Raw genomic sequence first — 25,875 nt, forward strand, 5'->3', positions numbered from 1 at the left:
TTACTATGAGAAAGCTAGATCATGCTCTCACTTCATACTTATCTTCTGCCCCAGGTCTAGATGATGTTCACATTCAGATGTTGCAGCACCTTTCTGTTGGGCGCAAGCACTTTCTCCTTCATATGTACAATTACTTCTGGGTAGAGGGCATGTTATCCAGACACTGGCATGAAGCTAGTGCATACTCATATCTAAGCCTGGTAAGGACAAACACATTTCTTGTAGCTACCACCCCATTTCTCTCACCAGCTGTGTTTGGAAGGTGATGGAATGTATGATTCATGTGCGGCTGGTATGGTGGCTAAAATCTTCCAATTTACAAACTGCTGCACTGTGTGTATTTTGACAGTGACGTTTTGCTGTTGACTATCTTTTCACTTTATCAACCCATGTCATGAACAGTTTCCTGCGGAAATACCAGACTGTGACTGTGTTTTTTGACTCGGAGAAGGCCTAAGACACCTGCTGACGGACTAGTATCTTGTGTGCTCTCTACATGTGGGGCTTCCTAGGCCACCTGCCCCATTTTCGTCAGGAATTTTCAAAAGGCATAGTTTTCAAGGTATGTGTTGGTTGGAAGGTATATGTCGGTTGTGCCTTGTCTGACACCATTATCCAGGAAAATTGGGTGCCTCGGCTCCATTGTTCTTTTTGCTATAGCTGTTAACCCTCTTATGGCCTGCCTCCCGCAGGCATCTCTGGCTCCATTTTTGTGGATGATTTTGCAATTTATTGCAATTCTCCCCAGACTTGTCTCCATAAGTTGAGTCTTCAGTGATGTCTCGATTATCGTTACTCATGGAGTATCAACAGTGGCTTTCGCTTTTCCACTGACAAAATTATTTGTATGAATTTCTGGCGGCACCATGGGTTTCTTCTAACGTCTTTGCATTGTGGGCCTGTTGCTCTTCTGTTTGCTGAAACTACGAAATTTTAGGTCTTGTGCTTGATAGGAAACTTTCTTGGTCTTCCCATGCATCTTATGTGGCTGCTCACTGTACGTAGGCCCTAAATTTCCTACACATGCCCTAAGCGGTACTTCCAGGGGAGCGGATTGGGCCACCCTCCTCCCTTTGTACCAATCGCTTGTCTGTTCAAAACTAGACTGTGGGTGTTTTGTTTATCAATCTACATGGCTGTCCATGTTACGCTGTCTAAATACAATCCATCCTCGTGAAATCCATTTGGCAACAGATGCCTTTTACACTAGCTCTATCCAGAGGTTGCTGAACTACTGCTGTCATACTGGCTTGGTGTTATCATCAGCGATTACTCATGCCATTTGTCTGCCATTCAGTCACCCATCCTGTGCCGCCTCCTTTAATGACTCATTTGACTGCCAATATGGGGTGCACCCCTCTCCTTTCGCTTTCAGCTATTGCTCCGGCAGCTTAGCTTCATGCGACCTGCCATTTTTCCAAACGGGTGTGAACACTTAATCACCTTGGCTTCGTGAAGGGGCCCTTGTTAACCTTATCTTCCTAAGGACACTACTCCAGCCTCGTTCTATCGCCTTCAGTTTCACGACAATCACATGGAATTTCACGATAGTACCTTTGTGTACACTGATGGCTCAGATGTGCCTCCACCATTGGTGCCCACGCCTTTAGATATCAGCTCCCAGCACACTGCTCAGTATTTACAGCAGAGCTCTTCGCCCTGTATCAGGCCAATGAGTACATCTGGTGACAGACATTACAATTGTGTCCTCTGCACAGACTCTCTCGGCATCCTTCAAAGTCTGTGTGCACTGTGCAGCTTCCATCCCTTAGTGCAATGGATCCAGGAAAACTGTCACTTGCTCACTCTTGGTGGAGCCACTGTGAAATGTTCATGTCGAATTGCCAGGAAATGAGGCTGCAGACACTGCTGCCAAGGCTGCAGTCCTCATACCTCAGCCCAATAGTTCCTATATTCCCTCCAATGATCTCTGTGTTGCTGTCTGTCAGGAGGTGGTGTCTCTTTGGCATCGCCATTGGTCCTCCCTTCATGGGAGTAAGCTCAGGATTATTAGGCATCTTCCAGTGGCTTGGGCGACGGCCTCTTGGCCCTCCCACCAGGAGGAGTTAATTTGGTTAGGTTGCATATTGGGCACTGTCCTTTTAGCCATCATCATTTGATAAGTGGCACTTCCCCACCACTTTGTACAAATTGCACCAATGTTTCAACTGTCCTCAACTTCCTGATGGAATGTATATCTTTTAACTGTTTACGTTCACACTTGGGTTTGCTGTCTGAGTTATCGACCATTTTAGCAAATGATTGCAGCCTTTCGACTGTGTTTTACTTTTTATCCATCAAAGCAATATGCCAAAGTCAATTTAATTTTTAGTTTTGGACCTCTGTTTCTGTATGGTGTGTTTTGTAGCCCTTTCTCCACCCCCCCCCCCCCCCCCTTAGCTGTCTGCTATACTTTGGTTGGGACTGACGTTTAGTCTGTTTTGACTCCTTTCTGTCTTCATGTTCAATAGTTTTGACGTGGGCGCGTAAGACCCCAGTTGTTTTTGCACTCTGAAACAAAAGAAAACAAATAAACCTTTCTTTTTGCAGCGGCCCATTTTCACCTTGGACTTCATTTGGTTCCTAAGGCAACTACCACTGAAAGTTTCTCAAGCTTCGCTCGGAACATAGCAATAGTACCTTCGTGTAGACTGATAGCTCTTGGACTGACAATGGTGTCAGGTATGCCTTCGTCATTGGCACAGACGATTTTTGGTTTCGGATTATGGAACACGGCTCAGTGTTCACAGCAGAGCTCTTAAACCTGTATCAGGCCATGCACTACATCCAGCGACACAGGCTTTTCAATTGTCATGTGCTCCAGTTCTCTCTGTGCCCTTCAGAGCCTCTGTGTACTTTACAACTGTCCATCCCGTAGTGCAGTGGGTCCAAGAAAGGTTCTGCTTGTTCACTCTTGAGGGAGCTACTGTGATGTTTGTGGGTCTCAGGACATGTTGGTACGATGGGAAACGAGATTGCTGATGCTGCCACCAAGGCTGCAACCCTCCTACCTCAGCCCATTAATTGTTCCATTCTTTCTGATGACATGTGTTGCTGTCTGTCAGCAGGTGGTGTCCCTTTTGACATCACCATTGGTCTTCCCTGCGTGGGAACAAGCTCTAGGAAATAAAACTTCTCCAAACGGCTTGGCTGATCTCTGGGCCCTCTTGGCGCGAGAAGATCATTTTTAGCTAGTTTGCATATTAGGCTTGGTTTGAATTAGCAGTTTCAACTAGAAGTGTTCAGTTACGAAACTGCTAGACAATTTTAACAACCCAGAAATACCTTCCAATGCATTATAAATACAGAAAGGGGAGACCTCCTTCAAGGTTTCCCTTTTCTCTTGATTACAATGAAAATTTTGCGGCACACTAATGCCCTCTTCCTATGATTCTGAGACTTCATTTTGGGAGGACTGACCAACTGAGCTCTCTTTGATGAGTGGGTGTAGATACTACCTGATAGTATACCTGTAGTACTAATATGATGAGACCATTCCACAGAGATTCCATGAGACGCTAGGGAAACAACTGTTGACCCAGGCAAGGCCCTGCATACCAAAGCGAGCCTTATACAAGCAGAGGGGGAGGGGGGGGGGGCTGCAGGTTCCCCAGAGGCTGCCCGCTAGAGACTGTTTTTCCTTAACAGCCATTCATCTCATCAGCACTTGGCACACCTTGAGGTTGAGGTTTTTTTTTTATAGAGGTGTATACGTTCCTCATGGTCCAGGCAGTGAAGCCAAAGCCCAAATTCTCAGAAACACTCAACATTCCACTGCTGTGCTGGATGGTGCTTGCTGAAGCATGCCCAGAACTTATTAATATGGAGAATATTGAAAACTACACCACTTGCACTACCGTGTGCATTCTCAAAAGTAACTGAATGAGTGTCATCAAGGATAGACTAATGATTGATTGATTGATTGGGGGGAGGGGGGTTATCGAACTAAACGATCAGGTCATCAGTCCCACGTGGTTCAAAAGTTACATCCCCAAGATAGAGGCATCCACTAAAAGTGTACGGATTCAGTCAGAGTGGTCAAACTATGAAGTGTGGAAGCTAAAAAATCATGCACAGTAAAAGCTATAAAAAAGGTAGGCCAAATCTAAAAACTGGAAGGCTGAGTGTTAAGAGAAGTATCTAAGTTTGTGGGGTGTAAGGCTTTAGGTGACTACCCAATTGAGGCTGAGTTGCATAACATCGGTAACTTCAGTAACGGCGTGGTTAGCTGCTTTGATATAATGGAGGTGGACCCTGCAGAGTTATGCGGAGAATGGAAAAACATGGATGTCACAAAAGTGCAGAACTGTATGACGCGAGTCAATGGCAAACTGGAAAAATCTGCAACATTTATTCTAATATTTAGTTCTCCAGAATTACCTAAATATATCCCTGCAGGCTATATCTGTCTTAAGGCTCACCCGTTTGTTCCTAACCCAATGTGATGCTTCAGATATCAGATGATTTGGCCATACCACTATGGGATGTAATGGAAAGGTTACATGTGGAAATTGTGAAGGCTCAGCTTATGAATCTGGAAATTCTTGAACATTTCCTCCAAAATGCATAAACTTCTCCAGAGATTTTACGAGAGTTGTGAAATCTTACACGTCCATATCCTCATTCTTTTGCCCAAAGAGGAAATTGAAGAATTCTGTGCGCAGAAAAAAGAATGGTCCAAGCAAACTACTGTGGAAGGAATTCAGCAGACACATTTTTGGACTGAAAGTGATGAGTGAACTCGTATTGCACACATTTTAAAGAGCAAGAAAGAATAACTTTTGTTCGTTCGGCCAACAGCTCAGAAACAGCATGATAATATTTAGATTCACAACCTGAGAAGAGGGATGTTGGTGGTGTTTGTATGACTGTTACTGATGAATTGCAGAGATTATAGACACCAATTGACTTGCAGTGAACACCTCTAGTGAACTTTATGCTACCACATGGACCAGCTACTGAATATAGGTTTCCAGCTGAAGGACAGCAACAATGCCATCTGTGCTCACTTCCTGTTTACAATGTTTTGAAGATTGTAAGTGCTCCAGTTCCTACTGATTCAACAGGAAGGCATCACTCTATTTTAAAGGAAGAAACTGAAGCAATGGAACACATTTTTAGTTCATTGACTGGATAATTTCAGTTCAAAACAGAGTGCACAGGAGTTGTATAAATTGAAACCTGCAAGTCTTTGGACCTTTCACATACATTTTGGAACCATTTAAAATGTTGAAAAATGAGTATCTTACTCATCTTTCAAAACTAAAATTTGTTGAATAAGGTTAGGTTTTAATTTTTATGAGCCTGTTATGCGATAATGTGGAAATAAAACAGGTTTTATGTATGGCAAAAATTTCAATTGTTCATAAAACCTGTTAAACCTAAAAGTGGAATCTCTCCTTTTGAGGGAGTGTAAAACTATATAATACTAATCGACAGGAGAAAAGTCACAATTTTACGGATTGGCATTTCTGAAAAAAATATTTTTCCATAAATCATTAAAAGGTTCAGAATGCTATAGTACAAAAAGTTTGACAGATAAATCAAAATGGAGGATTTCTTTGTAATCATAAGTAATTATCTTTCAAATAAAAGAAACCCCTACAAAGTATTTACAACTATTCTAGAGATAACAGCATTTAAAAAAAAAATTTTTCCAAAATTTGCATCTTCAAAATGACAAGTGCAGTGTCATCTTTGGAGTGCTATATCTCGGAGCAGAAATTGTTTTGGAGAAAACAAAAAATACATGTTCCTTTCTTGGTCCTTCATTTTAACATATGCTAAAAGCAATAATGTCTGCGACTATGAAGGTAAGATTTTTTCCTAGCCTGCCTGAATTGATGTGGACTATGCCCACAATGTTTTGGAAGTGTGAATGTAATACTAAATTACTTAATTTAAACAGTGCAAAATCCTGGATGCAATTACAGCAGTATTATGTAAAGCATAATGGTTACTCACCACGTACAGGAGACATTGTCACAGACAGGGACAACGAAAAGATTGCTATACTTTTGAGCTTGCCAAAAGACAGAAAACCTTCCAAAGTGGAAAAAACACACACACACACACACACACACACACACACACACACACACACACACACACACACACACACACACACAGTGGTTTTTATATCAACTCCACCTGGTGGGGGGAGAACAACAATCTGGACGCTGAGGGGTAAGGAGGAGGCTGGAGTGGGGAGAGGGAGGGATAGCAGGGTGGAGAACGGCATAGTGCTGCTTGTGGGAGTATGCTGGGAAATGTTGGCAATAGGCTGGGGTGGAGAGGGTAGGGTGTAACGCTGCTTGTGAAGTGTGCAGGGAAATGTTGGACCAGTGTAGGTCTGCTAGGTGCGTTTGGAGGTGGGGTGAAAAAGAGAGAAATAGGAGGGGAAAAGATTAGTGGGTGCATTGTTGGAACAGGAGGCTGTGCAATGTTGGAGTGGAAGCAGGAAAGGATAGGTGGGTGAAGGACAGGGACTAGCGAAACTGGAGGCCAGAGAGGTTATGGAAACATAGGCTGCATTGCAGGGAGTATTACCACATGTGCAGTTCAGAAAAGATGGTGGTCTTAGGAAGGATCCATGGGGTGCAGGCTATGAAGCAGCCATTGAAGTGAAGCACATTGTGTTGCGCGGCATGTTCAGTATCTGGCTGGTCCAGCTGCCTCTTGGCCCCAGTTTATCGGTGGCCTTTGAAATGGACAGATAGCTTGTTGGTTATCCTGCCCATAAAAGCAGCCTAATCTGTAGGTTACACAACTGCTTTCACAGGTAGCCCTACCTTTGTTGTATAGGGTGGGTGATGGAAGAGGTTTGAAGTATAAGGGAGTAGTATATCCTGCATTTCAGGACATGATAAGAGGTAGTATAAACTCTGCTGGATTGTGATATTCAGTAGCTCCAGTTAAGGGTGGTACTGAGTCATAGGAGTGTGCACCTTTGTGGCCAGTCAGTGGGTAGGTGGGAGGTGGTAGGTGGCTAGAGAGACGAAGCACAGGAGATCTGTATTTTTGTTCCCTGTAATTTCGCTCTGTGAAGGTCTGAGTTGAGACTCTTAGTACATTTGACATGGGACTGTTTGTTACTACAGATGTGATGACAATGGGCTTAGAGGCTGTAGGAAGGGCTTCTTGGTGTGGAGGTATTGCTGGTTGTTGGTAGGTTTGATAATGGACAGAGATACTGATGCCGCCATCTTTGAGGTGAAGGTCCACATTGAGGAAGCTGGCTTTTTAGGTTGAGATGCATCAGTTACAGCAAATAGGTGGAGAGGGTGTTGAGGTTCTGGGGGAACATGGACAGGGTGTTCTCACATTCAGTCCAGATCATGATGTGATTTACAGTTTTAAATTAGATCGGGGGTTTGAGATTCTGGGTGGTTAGACAGGATTCCTCTCTGTGTCCCATAAACAGGTTGACATAGGGTGGTGCCGTGTGGGTGCCTATTCCTGTACCATGGATTGATGGCTAGGTGATTTCTTCAAAGGTGAGGTAATTGTGGGAGATCATATAGTAGATCATGGTGAATAGGAAGGAGGTTGTAGGTTTAGAGTAAAGTCAGGCAGTGGGAAAGATAGTGCTCAATAGTGAGAGGAGTGTGGGCATTAGGGATGATAGTGTAAAGGGAGGTAACATCCATCAGTAGTGACGAGCAGGGTGCCGTGTGGTAAAGGAACAGGAACTGTGGATGATCGTTCGAGTTAATGGTTGATGTCTTTTATGTAGGAGGGTAGGTTATGGGTAATAGGCTGGAGATGTCGGTCCACGAGAAAAGAGATTCTGTCAGAGGGAGCACAGTAATTGGCCCCAATGGAACTGCTGGGTGGTTGGCAGTATGGACTTCCGGAAGCATGCCCCTGCATGCTACCAGAAGGAGCACTACCACATCACTCTCCTCCACACCCTATCCTGCTCCTTACACCCACCACTCACAGATTTTCTTCCATTAGGTGCAGTTGCTGTTTCATGATATTGTCATTGTTCCATCCTGGATTTTTCATTTTTTTTTTATTTTGCCTAACAACTTTTCCTCCATACTGAAACCCAGTGCTATTGTCATTTGTTACTCTTTGTTATCCAGTACTTTACTCAGTGTTCGTCCTTGTGTTTCTCTTTTTACCTGTCTCCTTCCAGCCCTCAGAGGCTCAGCATTCGTTTGCTGAGTATGGGCTTGACAACCCTGGGGACTGGTAAGTGCAGCCAGTCTCCTGATACTTTAAGCTATGGTCATGCTTCAACAACCACTGTATGGCACGAAAGTGGAACGTCGTGTGTCGCAGGGAATGGGGATCTTGGCTTGACTGGCCAGGGTGCGAGGATGGTAAAAACCTTATCTCAAGGTGTGCTGCCCACTGATGAGATGTGTGACTGTTGAGGTGGAACAGTCATTAGTGGGCAGCATCTTCAGAACCTGCCACACCTCAGTTGTATAAGGCTTACTCAGGAGTGTGGGCTGTGTCTGAGTAGACCCTTGTTTCCCTAGCTGCTCTTTGGAGCAAGATGGAACTCTCGAAATAATCTTCTCCTCCTAGTGAAAAGAGTGTACTTGCCTGGGAGTACTCACACCCGATCCTCCAAACGAATGAAGGATAATCTGTATCAGTTGAATTTTAGTAGCACGGCTCAAGGAGTCTGGCATCAAAATGTGTTTTTGGTCATTTAGAGGAAGGGGGGAATATTTGAAAAAGTGTCCCCATTATGTATCCATAAAGGCTTGGAAGGACTTTCTGGAAGCCTGAAGTCTAAGCGGCTGTGGAATGGTTCCCTATTGGTTGAGACTGACAGGGCAAAGCAGGTGGAACAACTTAGGAAGACTGAAGAATTGGGTAAATATGATGTAACTGTTTAACTGCATAACTCCCTTAACTCTATCAAGGGTGTGGTCACATGCCGTGACATTATGGACATGGACATAGACATAGCCAAACTTAAACAGGAATGGGCATTACAGAGGATGTAGACGTAGAGCAAACGATGCATAGAAATAATTGAGAAATTGAGACGACTGCCACGTTCATTCTGACATTTAATTTTCCATTGTTGCCTGACCACATCATGGTGGGTTTTCTCCGACTGAGGGCTAGTCCGTGTGTACCTAACTCTGAGGTGCTACAAATGCCAGTGTTTTGCTCACACAACACTGAGTTGCAGGAGTGAAACGACCTGTGGGAAATGTGGAAAGGCAGCACATGATGCTGGGATTGACTGTTCATCTCCAGCAGTCTGCAGTAACTACTCCGGGAACCACCCAGTCTGGAGCTGAGACTGCCCTGTTTTTGCAGAGAAATGAAAAATTCAGGAACTAGAAGTCACCAAGTGGATCCCCTATGCTGAAGCCAAAAAGGAATATAAGGCGACAAAACCTCCTGTCTTTACCACTTCTTATGCTTCCATGGTGCAGAAACTTGTTTCTAAGGTTGACGCCTCAACTCGGATGTCGTCCAGTGTACAACCATCCACCACCAGCACCTGTACTTGCATGTGTACATGCCAAGGTAAAATGACAAAGGGCAAAACAGTCCAAGCAGATGCCACAGAAAAGACCAATACTCCGTAGTGAGTGTCAAGAAGGCACATATGACAGGGTGCCTCACAACACTCCCCCTTCCCCCTCATTCTCAAAGGGACAGGGTGCAGGGAAAGGTTCATGACGTGGTCAAAAGCTGTCCCGAGCTCAGTCAGTCGTCATTCTTTCACGTCTGACTGATGAGCAGGACATCATGGAGTTAGATGTCGTGGATCCCAGCAGTCCCTCCACTCCCGCTCGCTTTACAAGTTCTTAACCTCCATGGTGTGGTAAATTAAAACCACATTTATGAATTGGCTCCCATCCTACAGTGGAACGTGCAGGGGTTCAGGACTCATGTGGAAGAACTCTCTCTGTTATCTCAGGGTAGACCAATGTCTGTCTCTCCAGGAGACTCATTTCCATCAATTGCTTACCCTTGAGCTATGAGGTTATGTACTCCATAAAAAGGGCAACCTGAGTGAAGGGAGAGTTAGAGGAGGTGTAGGTATTTTCATCAGTACGAACTACCACTCCTTGCATCTCTCCCTTACAACTTTACAGGCAGTTGCCATACCAGTGCTTGTGCATCATCCATTGGTGATTTGTTCCCTTTACTTTTCCCCACATGATGCAGTTAAGGCCCTAACTGACCTTATTACACAGCTCCTCCACCCCTTCATCCTGTGTGGTGATTTCAATGCACACAATGTGCTTTGGGGCTCTAAAACTACCTGCCCCAGGAGCAGAGCAATTGAGAGGCTTCTCACATCATCATGCACATACTTGCTAAATGCGGGTCAGAGCACTCACTTCTGCACAGAAGCTGGGTTGTTCCCTGCCACTGATCTCTCACTTTGCTCTCCAGCTCTTGCTCGCACTGCTCAGTGGGAAATGGTCGATGACTTGCATGGAAGTGATCACTTCCCAACCTGGATTCACCTGCCAGATGGTATGGAATTATTCGAGAGAGAGCAAGACGAGGTCATGGCAGCAGTTCCTGGCTGCTATTAATTGTTCCACCAAAAGTTCTGTAGTGTGGGAGACCATTAGGAGAATTTCTGGGAGAGGAGGCAGGTGCCCATGACTGCTGTAATGGGGAATGACATTGCCCAGACTATGGTGGCGTATTTTGCCACATTTACTGCAACAGCCAGTCAGGATCCAGGTTTCTAGCACAAAAGAGCAATTGCCAAGAGGTGTAGTTTAGACTTCGGTCCACCTCTGATGATTACAACTGCCCATTTTTCACCTGGGAGCAGGATTCTGTATTGTCTGCTGTTCATGAAACATCTCCTGGTCACGACAGGATCCATTACAGTGTGTTGTGGCACCTCACAAGGCATAACGAACATATCCTCCTCACAATTTTAATGCCATTTGGATGTCAGCTCAGTTTCCCAACTCATGGCGTGAGGCAATTTTAATTCCTCTTTTTAAAACGTGGGAAAGGCCATACATGCCCAAGTAGTTACTGTAGTGTAGCCATCACTAGCTGCATGCGGAAGACCTTGAAGCAGATGGTCAACTGCCACCTTGTCTGGATCTTAGAATCCAGGCAACTCCTTAGCTGCTTTCAGTGTGGGTTCAGGAGGTATCGCTCCATCTTTTATCGAATGTGGCTATACAACAGTCTTTCCTATGCTGGCATCAACTTCTAAGTATATGTTTTGACATCAAGAAGGCATACGATACTGCTTGCAGAGACACCTTATCCTGGAGCAGCTTCACGATTGGGGTTTTCATGGTTGTCTTCCTTCTTCTTCTCCCCCCCCCCCCCCAGTCCTTCAACTTGCCACGATATTTTAGATATTGAGTGGGTAACGTTATGTTTGATTGCTCTGAATATGAGAATGGTGTCCCTCAAGGTAGCGTTTTAAGTTTTAAGTGTAACTGTATTTTCCATAGCTATTAATATCATTACGTCCATAGTGAAAAGTCCTGTCCAGTGTTCTTTGTTTGCAGATGACTTCCGTGTTTAGCTCATCTTCAACCCTTGCAACAACACGTCAGTTGCAACTAACTCTCAGACGTTTGGATGAGTGGTTGCAGAAGAGTAGTTTCAAGTTTTCAATGGAGAAGTCTGTGTGTGTTCTTTTTAACCATTCTCGTTCCATTTTAAACTTTCCTGATTTGAAGATGAGGAACACTGTCCTTACTTTTAAAGGTTTCTGGGCCTCATATTTGACTCTAAGCTTACATGGTTACCATGTCTTAAGGACCTGAAAAATGTCTCTTAAGGCTGTAAATATTTTCAAATGTCTTAGCCACAGTACATGGGGAGCAGACAGGACTTGTCTATGTGTAGAGGCTGGTGAACTGCCATTTCAGGTCAGGCGATGGCTACTTAAGATGCGCCGGGCATGTAAAACACTGTCCACATCATTCACACCCGCTTCCGATGGAAAGGCTTTTTTGTAACTGGCAACAGGCAACAAGGCCCTGTGGGATTCGTGCACAAGATTGCCTTCTAGAGATGGGTGTGGCCGGTCTTCATGTTTTACATTACAGTGGGAGCAGATTCTACCTTGGCTTCTCTGGAGACCCAGACTTATTTTAGACTTGACGAATTTTAAGAAAGATCATATGTTAGATTTTGCATTTCAATCTCTTTTACTTAACATTTTAGGTATGCATCACAGCAGTGTACATTAATGGCTCCAAACAAGGGAATTCCCTTGGCTACTCTGTCGTGTTCGCCAACCATGTCATCAAGATTTGCCTTCTTGATGAGTACACCATTTTCTCAGCGGAGCTCCATGTGAGCCTGAAGGCACTGGAGCAGATGTGTCATATTCGAGGCAAACTGTTTCTCATTTTCTCAGATTCCCTTGGTGCCTTACAATCATTACAGAACCTGTACCCAGCTGAAGAGTTGGTCCGGCTGATACATGACCAACTGTACTTGCTCTTACGGCAGGGTAAGCAGGTGTCATTCTGCTGGGTGCTAGGGATGTGGGGAAATGAACAGGTTGACCGGGCTGCTAAGGAGGCCTGCAGAGGACAGGATGTGGCACAATGTCCTATTCCCTTGCAGGCTGTTGTTTCTGCACTGCACAGGAAGTGCATGCAGTTGTGGGATGAGGAATGGCTGGCGGTGATGGCCAATAAGCTGCTGATGGTGAAGTAAACAACCTGGCTATGGCGTTCCTCCTGCCAGTTTCTCAGGCGGGATGAAGTGACCTTCATGCATCTTAGAATTGGCCCTGCCCTCTCACACAAAGCTTTTTACTATGGCGAGAGGCTCCCCCGTTTTGTGATGCTTGTGATGTGCACATCTCTATCTGCCATATTTTAACGGAGTGCATTTTATACCATGATGCAAGGGCAGAAGCAAATATTGGTGGGGTTCGGGGTTCTGCCCTCTGGTTTAGCTGATGGTGAGATGAGTGTGACCAAGGTTTGAAAGTTTTGTGTGTGTTCGGACTCTGGCCTAATGTGTTGCAGAGTGGCTGGCCCCTCTCTCTCTCTTACTCTCTCTCTCTCTCTCTCTCTCTCTCTCTCTCTCTCTCTCTCTCTCTCTCTCTCTCTCTCTCTCTCTCTCTCTTCTTTCTTTTAATTCTTGTGGTCAGCCCACCACATCCATCTGCTATATTGTTTTAGGTCCTTATAACACTGTCTTCCTGTATTGTTAATGTCTTACTACTAACACAATACTTCGTTTCATGGTTCTGTGTGGGTATGCACATTGTTTCCCAACTTGTTACCTGTGTTTAACATGCTGTTTTATATTCCTGTTTTGTGTATTTTACTGACATTCATCTCTGTGTTTTCATGTGGGCACTAAAGGCCTTGCTGTAGTGCACCCATACAAACACGTCCATGTCCGTGTCGAGGTCGACTTCCAAGCCGCACATGTTCAGACATATAGGTCACACTGTGTCAACTGTTTTGTCTGTGCACAACACATGACTACATGACCACACTGTGGTGCAGTGTGTTATCTCACATTATCCCCCCCCTCCCTCACAATACAATTAATCCCAGATCTCCAAATTAATCACTCTCCCTGTCTCTGTTGCACATTTTCGCATGTTATTTACCATACCATCCTGTGATGCGCAAACTTGTTGAACCTCAACTTGTCAACCTCCTCCTCTCCCCCCCCCTTTCGCTCTTCCCTTATTCTGGCATACAATTGATAACACCACCTAATCCATTTACATCTGTTGTCCCCTCTATTCATACCTGTTCACCAAATGTCTTTTTATTTATTTTTCTCTTTGATATCATTGCAATTTCAGGTCGATTTTAGTTGGATTTCACTTTTCACTATGGGCCTTTTTCGCCATATTTCATCCGTTCTGCCCTTTTTGTGGTTTCTCCCACATATTTTTACATATTTTACTTTTTATGAATTTTTATCCTCCACTATGGATCCTTGTTCCTTCCATGTGTGTCAGTACAGGAAAGTTTCACTATCTCTACCCAAAACCCAGCCCCAAATACTGTTCCTGTGTTGTTAAAGATCTTGTGGAATACCCCCACCAAATGGCCTTACTGTCAAATTCCCCATCTTTGGCTGCAACCACTTCTTTCACAATGACCTCTGTCAATGCAAGTTCTGCCAACGCATAACCTTCATCAAACTAGTTCCGCAAAAACAATGTAAATCAGGCCCAAACCTCCTTGCAATACCTCCTCTCCTTACATAAAATTCTCCTGCTTTGTAACCACAAATGCCTGCATCTGATCTCTCAACTGAAACACATGCACTTCAGGAACTAGAGCAGCATTCACAGTGCCACCTCACACACCCCCAACCTGCTCACCTCTTACGTTCACTGTGGACCACTACTATCCAGCACCTCTACAATAGCTCCGAAACCTCCATCATATCCCTTCATAGCTGACAAACCGTGTCTCCAGACCTGCTACATTTACCGCATTCTCAGAAACTCCCTCCTGCCACCATACAGAATCCAGAACCTAAAGAGACTTGAGACACAGTCAGGAACCTTTACTCCAAAAGCCTTTGTCCAACAGAAGTGTCAGTCTTTTCCAAACGCTTACCTTTTGCTCTGCTCTCAAACTCAATCATGCTGCACTTGTTACAGACTTTCTCTCATTCTCCCAGTCCCTACATTGGAAACACCCTTTTTACCACCAATGCTACCAATCAGACCCAATCGATGCATAGTGTTGAACCCTGACTGATTCAGTTCTCTCCTCCATCCAACTGTTATCCACCCCCACTGCTCCCAAATCAGCCCATATTAACATTATGGAATTTCTTAACCTCAAATCTTGCCTTACTGTCATACCCCAAATCCCTCATTATGGAAATTAGCTGTACATCTACTGACAGAACTGATCAAATCTTATAATCCTGCCTGCTGACAAAGGCTCCACTGCTGTGATTTTGAACCAGAGGGATTATCTGGTGGAGAGACTCCAGCAGCTGTCAGATTTGTACAACTACAAACCTTGCCACAGTGACCCCATGACATTCTCTCCTCAAATCCTTAGACCCCATCCCAGAACCTCTCCACTGAGGCCGTCTCTTTCCTCATTTCTACCACTCACTCGACTCCTACCTTCTACATGCTTCCTAAAGTCCATAAAGTTAACCATCCAGGACATCTCATTGTGGTTGGTTACTGTGCCCACACCGAGAAAACCTCTAATCTCGTAGACCAACACTTTCAGCCTATTACCCATAACCTACCCTCCTGTATAAGACACCAATAATTTTTTCCGCCATCTCTCCACAGATCCTGTTTCTTTACAACATGACACACTCTTCACTAACAACATTAACATGCCCATGGTCCTGCCGCTATTGAGCACTACTTTTCCCAGTGCCAGAATGGCTCCCAACCTACAACTCCTTGCTATTGACCATGACCAATTACATCCTCACGCACAATTACTTCGCCTAAGAGTGCATCACCTACAAACAAGTCTGTGGTGCAGCAATGGGCTCCAACATGACACTATCCTATGGCAGCCTATTCATGAGCCTTCTAGAGAAATCCTTCATAACCATCCAGAATTACAAACCCCTGACTGATTCAGATTCATTTACAACATCTTTGTGAGCTGAAGATGGCACCCTACCCACATTGATCAAGATTCTTAACATCTTCTCCCTCATTCACTTCACTTGGTCATCTTTAAGCCAATAAGTCATCTTCCTCACTGTTGACCTCCATCTCAAAGGTGGCTACATCAGTATCTCTGTCTGTATCAAACCTACTAACCACTAGAAATGCCTCCACTTTGACAGCTGCTACTCCTTCCATACTGAGATGTCCCTTCTCTACAGCTTGACCACCTGTGGTTGTTGCGTTGTAGTGATGAGCTTTACCTCTCCAAATATACCAAGGGGCCTGTACAGACAAATTACCATCCCTGCCCGGTGCAGGAACAGGTATCCTGTGCCTTGTCTTTCCTGTCACCCTCTTACCTCACATACCTATTGATGGACCACAAAGGTGCATGCCCTTCATGACTCAGTACCACTCATAACTGGAGCAACTGAATCACATTCTCCACCAGGATTTAGGCTACCTGTCATTGTGCACTGAAACGAGGAATATCGTACCCATCCCCCTACAGTGGTATTCCGCCATCCACTGAACCTACGCAATATCTTTCTCTATCCCTACTCCACCCCTGTTCCCAGCCCTATGCCTCCTGACTCATATCCATTCAATACACCAAAATGCAAGACCTGTCCCACACATCCTTCCATGACCACCTCCAAAGACAGGGCTACAGGGGCAAGGCAACCAACAAGCTCTCTGTCCACATAAAGGGCAATACTTGCTTATCTATTTATGTTGAAAGCTGTTGTCTAATGGAGTTATCTTGTTGATAGAGGTTACATTAGCAGGTCTGTAGCTTGTCATTCTCTCTGGCTATGAAATTTGCTTATGCTGTAGTCCAACATATCTGAATGAGCCTACCACTGATTAATGTAAGCATTCTCAATTGAAATAGTTACACTACGGTAACCACCAATAGTTATTTATTTTATCTTAAAGAAAAGAATCTGCTTATTACAATGAATTGAGTACTTATTAGGATCGTGAAGAATAGTGATCCCAAAACTGCGAGGCTTAGTGCTCAGAAGCGTCACAACTGTGCTACTGGATCGCTGTGAAAATATCACAATGTCAGACCCTTCTTAACACTAATGGATACAAGAGGACAAATAAATTTCATTGACTTCATGATCCCTCATTAGGCCAGTGCCATGCATGGTATGAAAATTAACTTGGAACAGGAACTTAGGATTACTATATCCAGTTTCTAGAGTGAAATTTTCACTCTACAGCGGAGTGTGCGCTGATATGAAACTTCCTGGCAGATTAAAACTGTGTGCCGGACCTAGACTCGAACTCGGGACCTTTTTCCTTTTGAGGGCAAGTGCTCTACCAGCTGAGCTACCCAAGCAAGACTCACGCCCTGTTCTGAGTTCGAGTCTCGGTCCAGCACACAGTGTTAATCTGCCAGGAAGTTTTATATCCAGTTTGCTAATTTGAGAAGTTTTGTAATGAATAAGAAGTTCGTTCATCCCATTAATTATATCAATGATAAATCTGTTCAATTAATTGTTACTTAATTTAAAATGTTCATTCCATCTGTTTTTATATAAAAACTTTTGAATTAACCAACTATGTCAGCTTCACATCTCAACTATTTCAGATGAGCACCATGGAAAAACTCAGATGTATTCAGATCCCAATAACCAAAATAGATAGTGACTAATGTAGAGGACAAACTAGACATAGCAGAGACCACAATAGAAACAGGCTTTTGAACACGCACATCTCTTCTCTAAAAGACTGCAAAGTGGTGAAGTATTAAATGCTGATAAACTTCCTAATTGTCATAGATTAATGACAACAGTGGGAATGATAAGACCGTTGATGTGGGTACCACTAAGATTTATTACACTACTAGTAGCTGCTTGCTTGGAACACCATAACTTTGTAAGTTTTGTTGCCACTGTTGCGTTGTACACCTGAAACTCCTCATTTTGCAGAATGGATTCAGATACAGCGTATGTCTCACGAAACAGTATTTGTGGATGTTGCGGGACAAAGCCAAGACATACTAGTAAAGCTAACAGAACGAATAAACTTGTGCTGTACCTTTACAAAGCCCTGGAGACTGCAGGTTCATGTGAATTATAAGATTTAAAAATGTTGGCATTTGACAGTTAGTGGACCGGTGTGGTCCCCGCCAGCAATACACCATTGGGAGCCTAGAATTGTCAGTTCCCACTGTGTTGCCATTTTTGCTGCACAGAGGATTGTGCCTGCCACCTTTAGTAGAAGATTTATGAAGTTTTACATACCTCACCATAGGCAATGAATGTGTTCTAAATTGAGGGAGAGTGGAGTTTCCTTACAGACTGACGCTTTATACATGGAACTGCAGGTCTGTAGATTATTTTTGTAGTAAACAGAAATTCTAAAAAAACCATTTGTTAAGAGTTAAAGAGTTACATACAGACAGAATTTAAAAGTAGGGGAAAGCTTCATTGCCGACAGAGATACTTTAGTAATCAGTGAAAAAAGGTATTTAAGTGGGACCAGTAGTTTTATAGATATGACAAAAGTTTTATGTTGCTTCATGGATGTAGATATTTGATCCATTTCATAAGTTAACATAACTCTGACCGTCATTAAAATGAAGAAAGACTATTGATATATAAACACACATTGTTGAGGACTATACCATATGCCAATTTCAGATTTTTCACATGATTATTGCAGGAGATATGGACTTTAAGGTGATTTTCTAATGCTGCAGTGAGCATGGGTCTGCCTGCAGACATTACTTGTCACAACATTGGGCCATAAATGTCTGAAACCAAGCAATTTAAATCAGGATATAGTGGCAATGGATCTGTTTATTGATTAGTGTCACACTCAATATAAACTGGCAATGCTCCCCCTCACACTGTTGCTGTCAGCTGCAGCAGTTGACCTAGGATGGCTATCTATATTGGTCAACTTTGGAGAGGAAATACGACAAATTTGGACTATAGGCAGGTCCTGGCTCTTCATTTAACAACAAAGCCCTATCCAACATAAAGGAATGTTTATATAGGCCTACATTAGATGATGACATCCTTGCAGTTTCTCAGTGCAGATACCTTTAAATAGTCATGTATGCTTTCTGTCACTTTATGTGATATTAGTCAGTAAAATAAAAAAATCCTTTGGTTGGATAGGTAGTTGCTACATTTTAAAAATTTACAAATGTAGATCCCATAAGTAATTATTGTTTATGCAGTTTTCATGCAGATCTTTCTGTTTTTCATCTGCTTTACCAGGTAATTTGTTACTGTAGAGCAGGGGTGTCTAACCTGTAACCTGTGGGCCATATTCCGTTTTTTGTAAGGTAGGGATAAATTGAGTATTTTCAGTTTGAAACTTCTGCCACACAGTGCTATTATCTCATTGGTCCATCCCGTTTTTATCATTGCCACCTGTGCTATATACATGAACTCCTAGAGTCCCATTCATATAACCGGCTAATTTGTCAGAAGAGCTGGTCTGTTGTTTTACTGCTGCTGTGAAACCAGAAATTTACAGGTGTATAATGAAATTAATTTTTGGAATGCACGAAGTTACAATCTAACAACCAACTGAAAGAAAAACTGGGTCATGTACCTTTATTAGACAAATGATACCTGCCCAGAGGGAAATACCCCTTGCTGCATAGTTATAAGTTGTATATACAATCTTTGTCTGGAAGAATGTACATTTGTGAACAGCTCAAGATATTCATCTGAGAAAATAGAATACCCTGAGATGTGTAAACACTTTGAACCTGATTTTGATACTTTAGTTTCCCAAATTCAAAGTAAAGTGTCACACTAATTTTATGATTTGCACTTAGCTTTTCTGGACTGAAGAAGCATAAATTGATACATTCTAAACTACAGAAATGTGTAAACGGGTGATTTTCTTTCTTTTTCTTAGCAGTTGTTTTTAATGTTATGCGTATTATGTATGGCCCAAAAATACTCCTCTTCATCCAATATGCTCCAAGTAAGCCAAAAGATTGGGGACCCCAGATATGGAGCTTCTCACGAATGTTAGCTTGTTGCTTCTTGTTATACGTATGATTCTGATTTAACTGCAGTAGTGTTCTGTGGCACTGTTCAAAATTACTGAGTGCTTCTTGATTGTGAAAGAAATCACTATGTAAATGATAATTTTTGGTTTCAGTTAATATTTTGTATACCTGTTTCAGGGAATATGAATTACTGCTTCGAACTTATGATGGAGATGATCCACTAAGTATTTGGTTTGAGTATGTTGAATGGGTGGAGCAGAGCTTTCCAAAAGATGGTAAAGAAGGAAATCTGATGACACTTCTACAGAATTGTTTAACTCGTTTTAAGGATTCAACGGAATATTTTCAAGACATCCGGCTTGTTAAGCTTTGGATAAAATATGTGAGTAAAACAAAAGTTGTCAACTTGTTGATAAACAAATGATGAACATGTTGTTTAATTATAAGTTGATGTATTATTTTGACAGGGTCTTTATAGAGAAACACAAAACTTGCGTGACATACATGAAGGATGGTTCCCTGTTAAATAAAGAGTTAGATTCAAGCTGAAGTTTTGTTTTAGCTCTGTTCTTGGGAAGTTACATTTTACATATTTTTAGTTTTTAGGCAAAATAAATACATCTAGTGGGATGAGGGATTATAAATCCTCCTACACCCCCACCCCCTCACGCAATTGTGTTACAAAGGCAAGCTAGTAAATTGTCTTTGTCTTACCACTGGCTTTGAAAAGTTATCAGTCTTGTAAACTAAAGTTTTGTCTTCTCTTTTTTTATGTTTCAGAGGGATCATACTTTTCATATTCACAATGGGAATTCAATTCAGAAACATTCATATGATGTAGTTAGCAGATTCCTTCTGGCTGTTCTGATAATCATCACTGTTAATGTGGACTGTACATCTCTCTCTGTTTCTCTCTAACTTTCGCTCATTGCCTTACTGAGAAACTTTTCTTTGAGTTTACATGCTCCTTCCAGGTGTTTTTGAGTACATTTTAGAGTCTGGTTTAAATAGGTGACAAATATTGTTTTCTTTTTGGTAGATTGAGAGACAAAAATGACTTGTCGTTGAAATTTAATGTGTATTATCACAAACTGATCTGTTGTAAAATGTACAACTTATTGGCCTAGACCAGATAAAATGTAACATACATTATTTGAGAGTAGTGTCCCAGCTATGTTATAATAATGCAGATCATGCCATAGAACTCTTTTAAATGACTGACAAATAATAATAATGATGGTTCTCCATATCTGTGGTATTATCATTGCATTCCACCCTCATAGGTAACTTATATCTGTAGTGTTTTTAGAGGCATTGCTGTCATTACTAACTTTTACTTTTCCACCTCTGGCAGACTGACAGTCAGTGTACTGTTAGTGTCAGTAAGATATTGATCTGGAACATTTTTAATCATTGCAGGTAGTTTTGAAATAGCAAGCCTTGGATCACATCTCGTACATCTACATACATAATCCACAAGCCACTGTACAGTGCATGGTGGAGGATACTCTGTACCACCAGTCATTTCCAGCTCACAAATAGCGTGAGAAAAATGATTGTCTGTATGCCTCAGTACAAACCCTATAGCCTGTCGAAAATTACTTTACGACTGACACTTCAGCAGGAGCATGTGTAGGTACAGGACAGAACTACCACATCCTGCATGGAACATGCATGTAACAGTACATTTCATTCAACTCGTGCAAACATGCAAACTATTCACTTTATGAATATTGGGGTTGCCACAATTTGTGGAAATCAGGGAATTTCAAATGTGTCTGGGAAATCGGGGAAATATCAGGGAAATTTGAATAACACTGGAAAATGTTTTATCTCAGTAGATGCCATGGTTTGTCTACTGAGAGGTCATATAGTGTCACTGGCTGGGTGCAGCCAAGTATGTGCACTGTTTCCCTACTGCCTCATTCCTACTGCTTCTCCCCTTCCTACCACTCCCCTCAGCTTGCAGTCAGTGCTGCCACCACTTCTTGCCACTAGCCTAGCAGCTGCCTGCAAGAGGCAGGAAGATTTGAGGAGTGGTTTGTTTGGATCTGATTCTCAGAGACCATTGACCCCGTGGCTGGAGATGGCGGTCATGTGTGCACGAGTTCGTCTGAATAATCACGTGAAAGTGTGTGTGCCCTCATTTTCTGACGAAGGCTGTGACCGAAAATTTAGTTGTAAGAGTGTGATTGTCTTTTCTATGTGTCTGTCTGTGGCTCAGCAATCATCTTCACAGTGAATTGCTACCTATCCTCATTAGTATTGATACTTGGAGTATTCGTGCAAGTTATCTGTTGCATGGATTGATCACCACAGTCTCATTTCATCAGCATGCTGTCTGAAACTTGTGCCTAGCTGGCCACAGGAATGACTTCCACAACAGGCCAAAAACGCAGGCAGTTTCTGTGGGGTATCTCTAACAGATCAGGCCTGCTGATCTGAAGCAAGGCCATTGTGTCCCACTAAAGTGCAGGCTCTGCCCACCGAATCTAATCTCACTGATCTGCCTGCAGACCATATCTGTTTGTGTGTGGCTTACTGTGCCGGATTTTCATCGTGGACACAGCGCTGTGGTGCTCCTCGGCAAGCCAGAGCCCAGGGGGCAATGGATTTCAGGAATTGTGACTGTCTCACCGCACATACATTGTGCAGTGGGGTGTTTTATAAACACTTTATTATTTCTAGTACATTTTGGCACTTTGAAAGTAGTCAGTATATTAGAAAGTATGGACGATAAGAAGAAAAAAAAATTGTGGCAGTCGCTGGCTGTTTCCATACTATGTACTCATACATTTCTAGAAAGAAAATCGCACAGTATCTGTAAAATGAAATGATAGTATGGCATTGATGACAGAAGCCAGGTTGCAAGTCTTCATTCAGGTGACGCCGTATTGGTAGAGTTGTGTGTTGGTGATCATGAAATGATGAAGAGGACAACACGACACCCAGTCCACTAGTGGAGAAAATCTCTATCAGGGCTGGGAATCGAACCTGGGCCTGCTACATGGTAGGCAAACACACCACCACTCAGCTGAGCAGGTGGACACAAAATGCCAGTAAATTAATAGACATAAAACAGTGTGTAATAACTGACAATAATGAACATAGTAGAACCAGCTTTTTGTTGGCGGTCATCTATAGTGCTGGTTTGCACAACTCTTCAAGCCTTATTCACTTCTTTCAAGAGGCCTACTTTGCTCTGAGGTTATTTCTGAAATCAGTGAATGCATTTTAAATCTATCTTCTGACTCCAAGGAATGCATATTTTTGTCACCAGTTTAGTTTTATTGAAATAAAATAACATCAGTGGTGAATCCGACAGTCTGAAGGACCAGGCCCACAAACCAACTGGTTATTATTTTGTACAAATAACATTTTATTGATAAGTTAAATTTTAACTTACAATCAAAGAAATAAATACTGCCATTTAAATATTAAGGCCACAGTTTGGGGATAAATGACTAAAAGGTCACTCTTTTCGGACTACTGTAGTCAAACGAAGCCACACTTAATACTCATCTTGTGCAAGGTGTCGGCACTGCGTGGATGAAAAAGATGCCTTTAGATGGTTATTTTGAAGCAAACAGTTGGATGGCGTATCTGGCTGATCGGTCCAGGGTTAAGCAGATTGACCAGGCTCCAAGCAATGTGAAACGGCAGTCCGTACAACCTGATGACTTGCGCTGTCACTAACAAACGAGCAGACGGCCACAAAGTTGCCCCTGTCCACAGCCAGAGGCTGTCTGATGGATGCAAAGAAGGGAGACCCCACCAACTGACACACGCAACACACCACTCGTCCAACAGCCAGTTTCCTGTGTCAGAGGGATGCGGCTTTCGCAGACCAACTTGGCTCAAACAGCACAACTCAGCTCTCACATAGGAACCTGATGTCACAAACAACTCGGCTCTAATGTGCAACTCTGCAGTCTCAGACCAACTGTCTTCTCATCCAGAGACACACCACACCGCCAGCACTTCCTTGTAGGCCGATTTCAACCAAAGATGCTTACTGAACAAATAATAAATAGATAGCAAACTTGAGCCAGTGGCGCCAGACAAGATGCAAGTGAAGTAAAATATGGTGCCACAGCTCAAGTGGTCTTAATGAAACACACACCATTTGGCTTGCTTTCTCCATCTCAATACAGTTCATTGCTAAAGATATTGAGATTAGTACTTCAGATTTTTGCCCACACATTTAAAAGTACAGAAGTCCCTACATTTTTTTGTCAACTTATGTCTTCACTTACCCTTGAGACCTCAATTTGTCAGGTAGAAATGCTATAACTTGTCTGGAAATTAGGGAGATATCAGGGAATTTCACTTGGAGAAACTTGCGGCAACCCTGAATGTGGAAATTGTGTTCTGGAAGAGTTACACTACATTTCAATTTTAGTTTCATCTGCAGTGACACATTATTAAGATGATATAAGGACAGTTAATGAAAGTGCATTTTCTCAAGACTTTACTGAATTTTTTTTCATGTGGGACACTTCTTTGTTATTGAAGTTAGCTGAGTACATATTGAGAATGAAATCTTAAGAATGCACCATATTTTAATGTGTATGAAACCAGAACTCTATCAGAGATCTCTAATATGAGAAAATTTCAATTAAATATGAAGCGCAATGGTTCGCTCGCCTGTCATTTACTAATTGGATGCCCGAACAGTTCTGACACAAGAAACAGTCACTGTAGGTTTGTGGTGAGCCTTATAAATTTTTCTGATCTTCCTACTTAATTCTAACACAACAAAAAATAACATTAAATGATTTTATCATGATAGGAGGGTAAACACATCTTAAATAGAAAAATCTCTCTTGATTTGAAAGAACAGAAGTGATGAAAATAATAAAGCCTCTATATTATTGAAATTATATTGTAAATGGTAATAGTTATTTTGTATGGTAGTTACTGAATTCCTGAGATGAACTTATATAATTTTCTTATGTGGGGACTCACAGATGTAAACTGTCCATGTCAGACATGTAGCTGGAAATAGTTGTGCTCTTTTTCTACAGGGATAATGGTAAAACTCCACCGATATCACTCTCATCGCTGTGGGGGATTGTTGAAGTGTCACCATCACTGTCATTTAATGAATTATCATCCCCTTCACTGGATTTCATAAAAGAGCTTCATTCTGCCATGCTGTTTTCATGATGCTCTGCGTCTATTTTCTTCCAGTTTTCAGTGGTGATGTACCCGATAGTTTCTCTTATGAGAGCTTTGATGGCAGAGAGTTTAAATTTATTATTATTCCTGACAGCATAAGTTTTAATTTGGGCCCATATTAATCTACTGGGTTGAAATGACAATGATAAGGAGATAGCTTAAAGACTGCATGCCCATGTTCTTTTCCAGTTTGTTTATTTCATGTAGGGGAACTGTGGCTTATGGAGATACTAGTTTCCCATGAGCTCTCTTATCTTTTTAAGGTCATCACTTACATAGACGTTATGATGCTGAAGCCAGTCAATCATAGGTACATTCTAAGGAGCATTATCTAGAAGAGAACAATTGTTAAATGTGGTACTGTTCATTTCTTCATGATAAGCTCCTGTTTTCTTTTTTGTTTAAAAAACAGGGGACTGTTTGGGGGAGAACTTTGTGAGGTGCCTGCAAGAATAAGAAGTCTACTCCCCTTGCCAGAAGGCATCGCCATTGCTCTTTTACTTGTTCATCTCTCTAGCCCTGCTTGAGAATGTGACCAGAATTGAACCAGGTTCCATCAAGCCACACCACTTCATCGATATTTATGCTACGGATGTCCCTTTAAATTGACATCACCAGGCATCCTTCCTGTCCGTCAACAGCTCCTGGATGCAGAAACGTCCATAGTGAAAGCCAAAGTTGTGTAAATTGTGGACAGGGATGAGCGACTACCTTGAAAGTCCTGATTCTTGAAGTGTGAGCAGTATCTTCCTGAATGTCGGATTTTCCTTCTTGTGATAATACTCATAAACATAACAACGAATTGCATTCTCTGCAAATCAATAGATACTGGTAAACTGGTTATCCATTCCAAATTTTTTCCGAGGAGCGTTTGGCTTCAGTGGTTCATCAGCTTTCTTTTCTTTGTTGAACATTTACTGTCCAATCATTGCAACAATGTTTCAGTTTGTATTCAAAGCTGTAACAGTTCAGTTGATCACATTGGTAACTGTGAGCAGCTAACCACCATTAAGTTTTTCATTTTCAAGATAGGCACTTAGTGCACGAGCCATTTCTCTTGATTGACCTAGTACAGCAATCCAAGAGGACGACGTTGAACTATTCCACTTATAACTTTTGACAAACTTCCCGCTGACAT

The 25,875-nt window shown here is 42.5% G+C and overlaps 1 protein-coding gene across 3 annotated transcripts in view; it reads left to right on the forward strand.

The window, feature by feature from the left end:
- The window catches only part of LOC126272178 (uncharacterized), a 143,672-nt gene that overhangs the window by 20,670 nt on the left and 97,127 nt on the right, over window positions 1–25,875 (forward strand). For all 3 annotated transcript variants that reach the window (XM_049974829.1, XM_049974831.1, XM_049974830.1), the window contains exon 2: window positions 19,734–19,938. In XM_049974829.1, coding sequence (XP_049830786.1) covers window positions 19,734–19,938 — 205 coding nt within the window. The remainder of the gene's footprint in view (window positions 1–19,733; window positions 19,939–25,875) is intronic.

This window comes from Schistocerca gregaria, chromosome 5 (assembly GCF_023897955.1).
Source record: "Schistocerca gregaria isolate iqSchGreg1 chromosome 5, iqSchGreg1.2, whole genome shotgun sequence".
Lineage (NCBI taxonomy): Eukaryota > Metazoa > Arthropoda > Insecta > Orthoptera > Acrididae > Schistocerca > Schistocerca gregaria.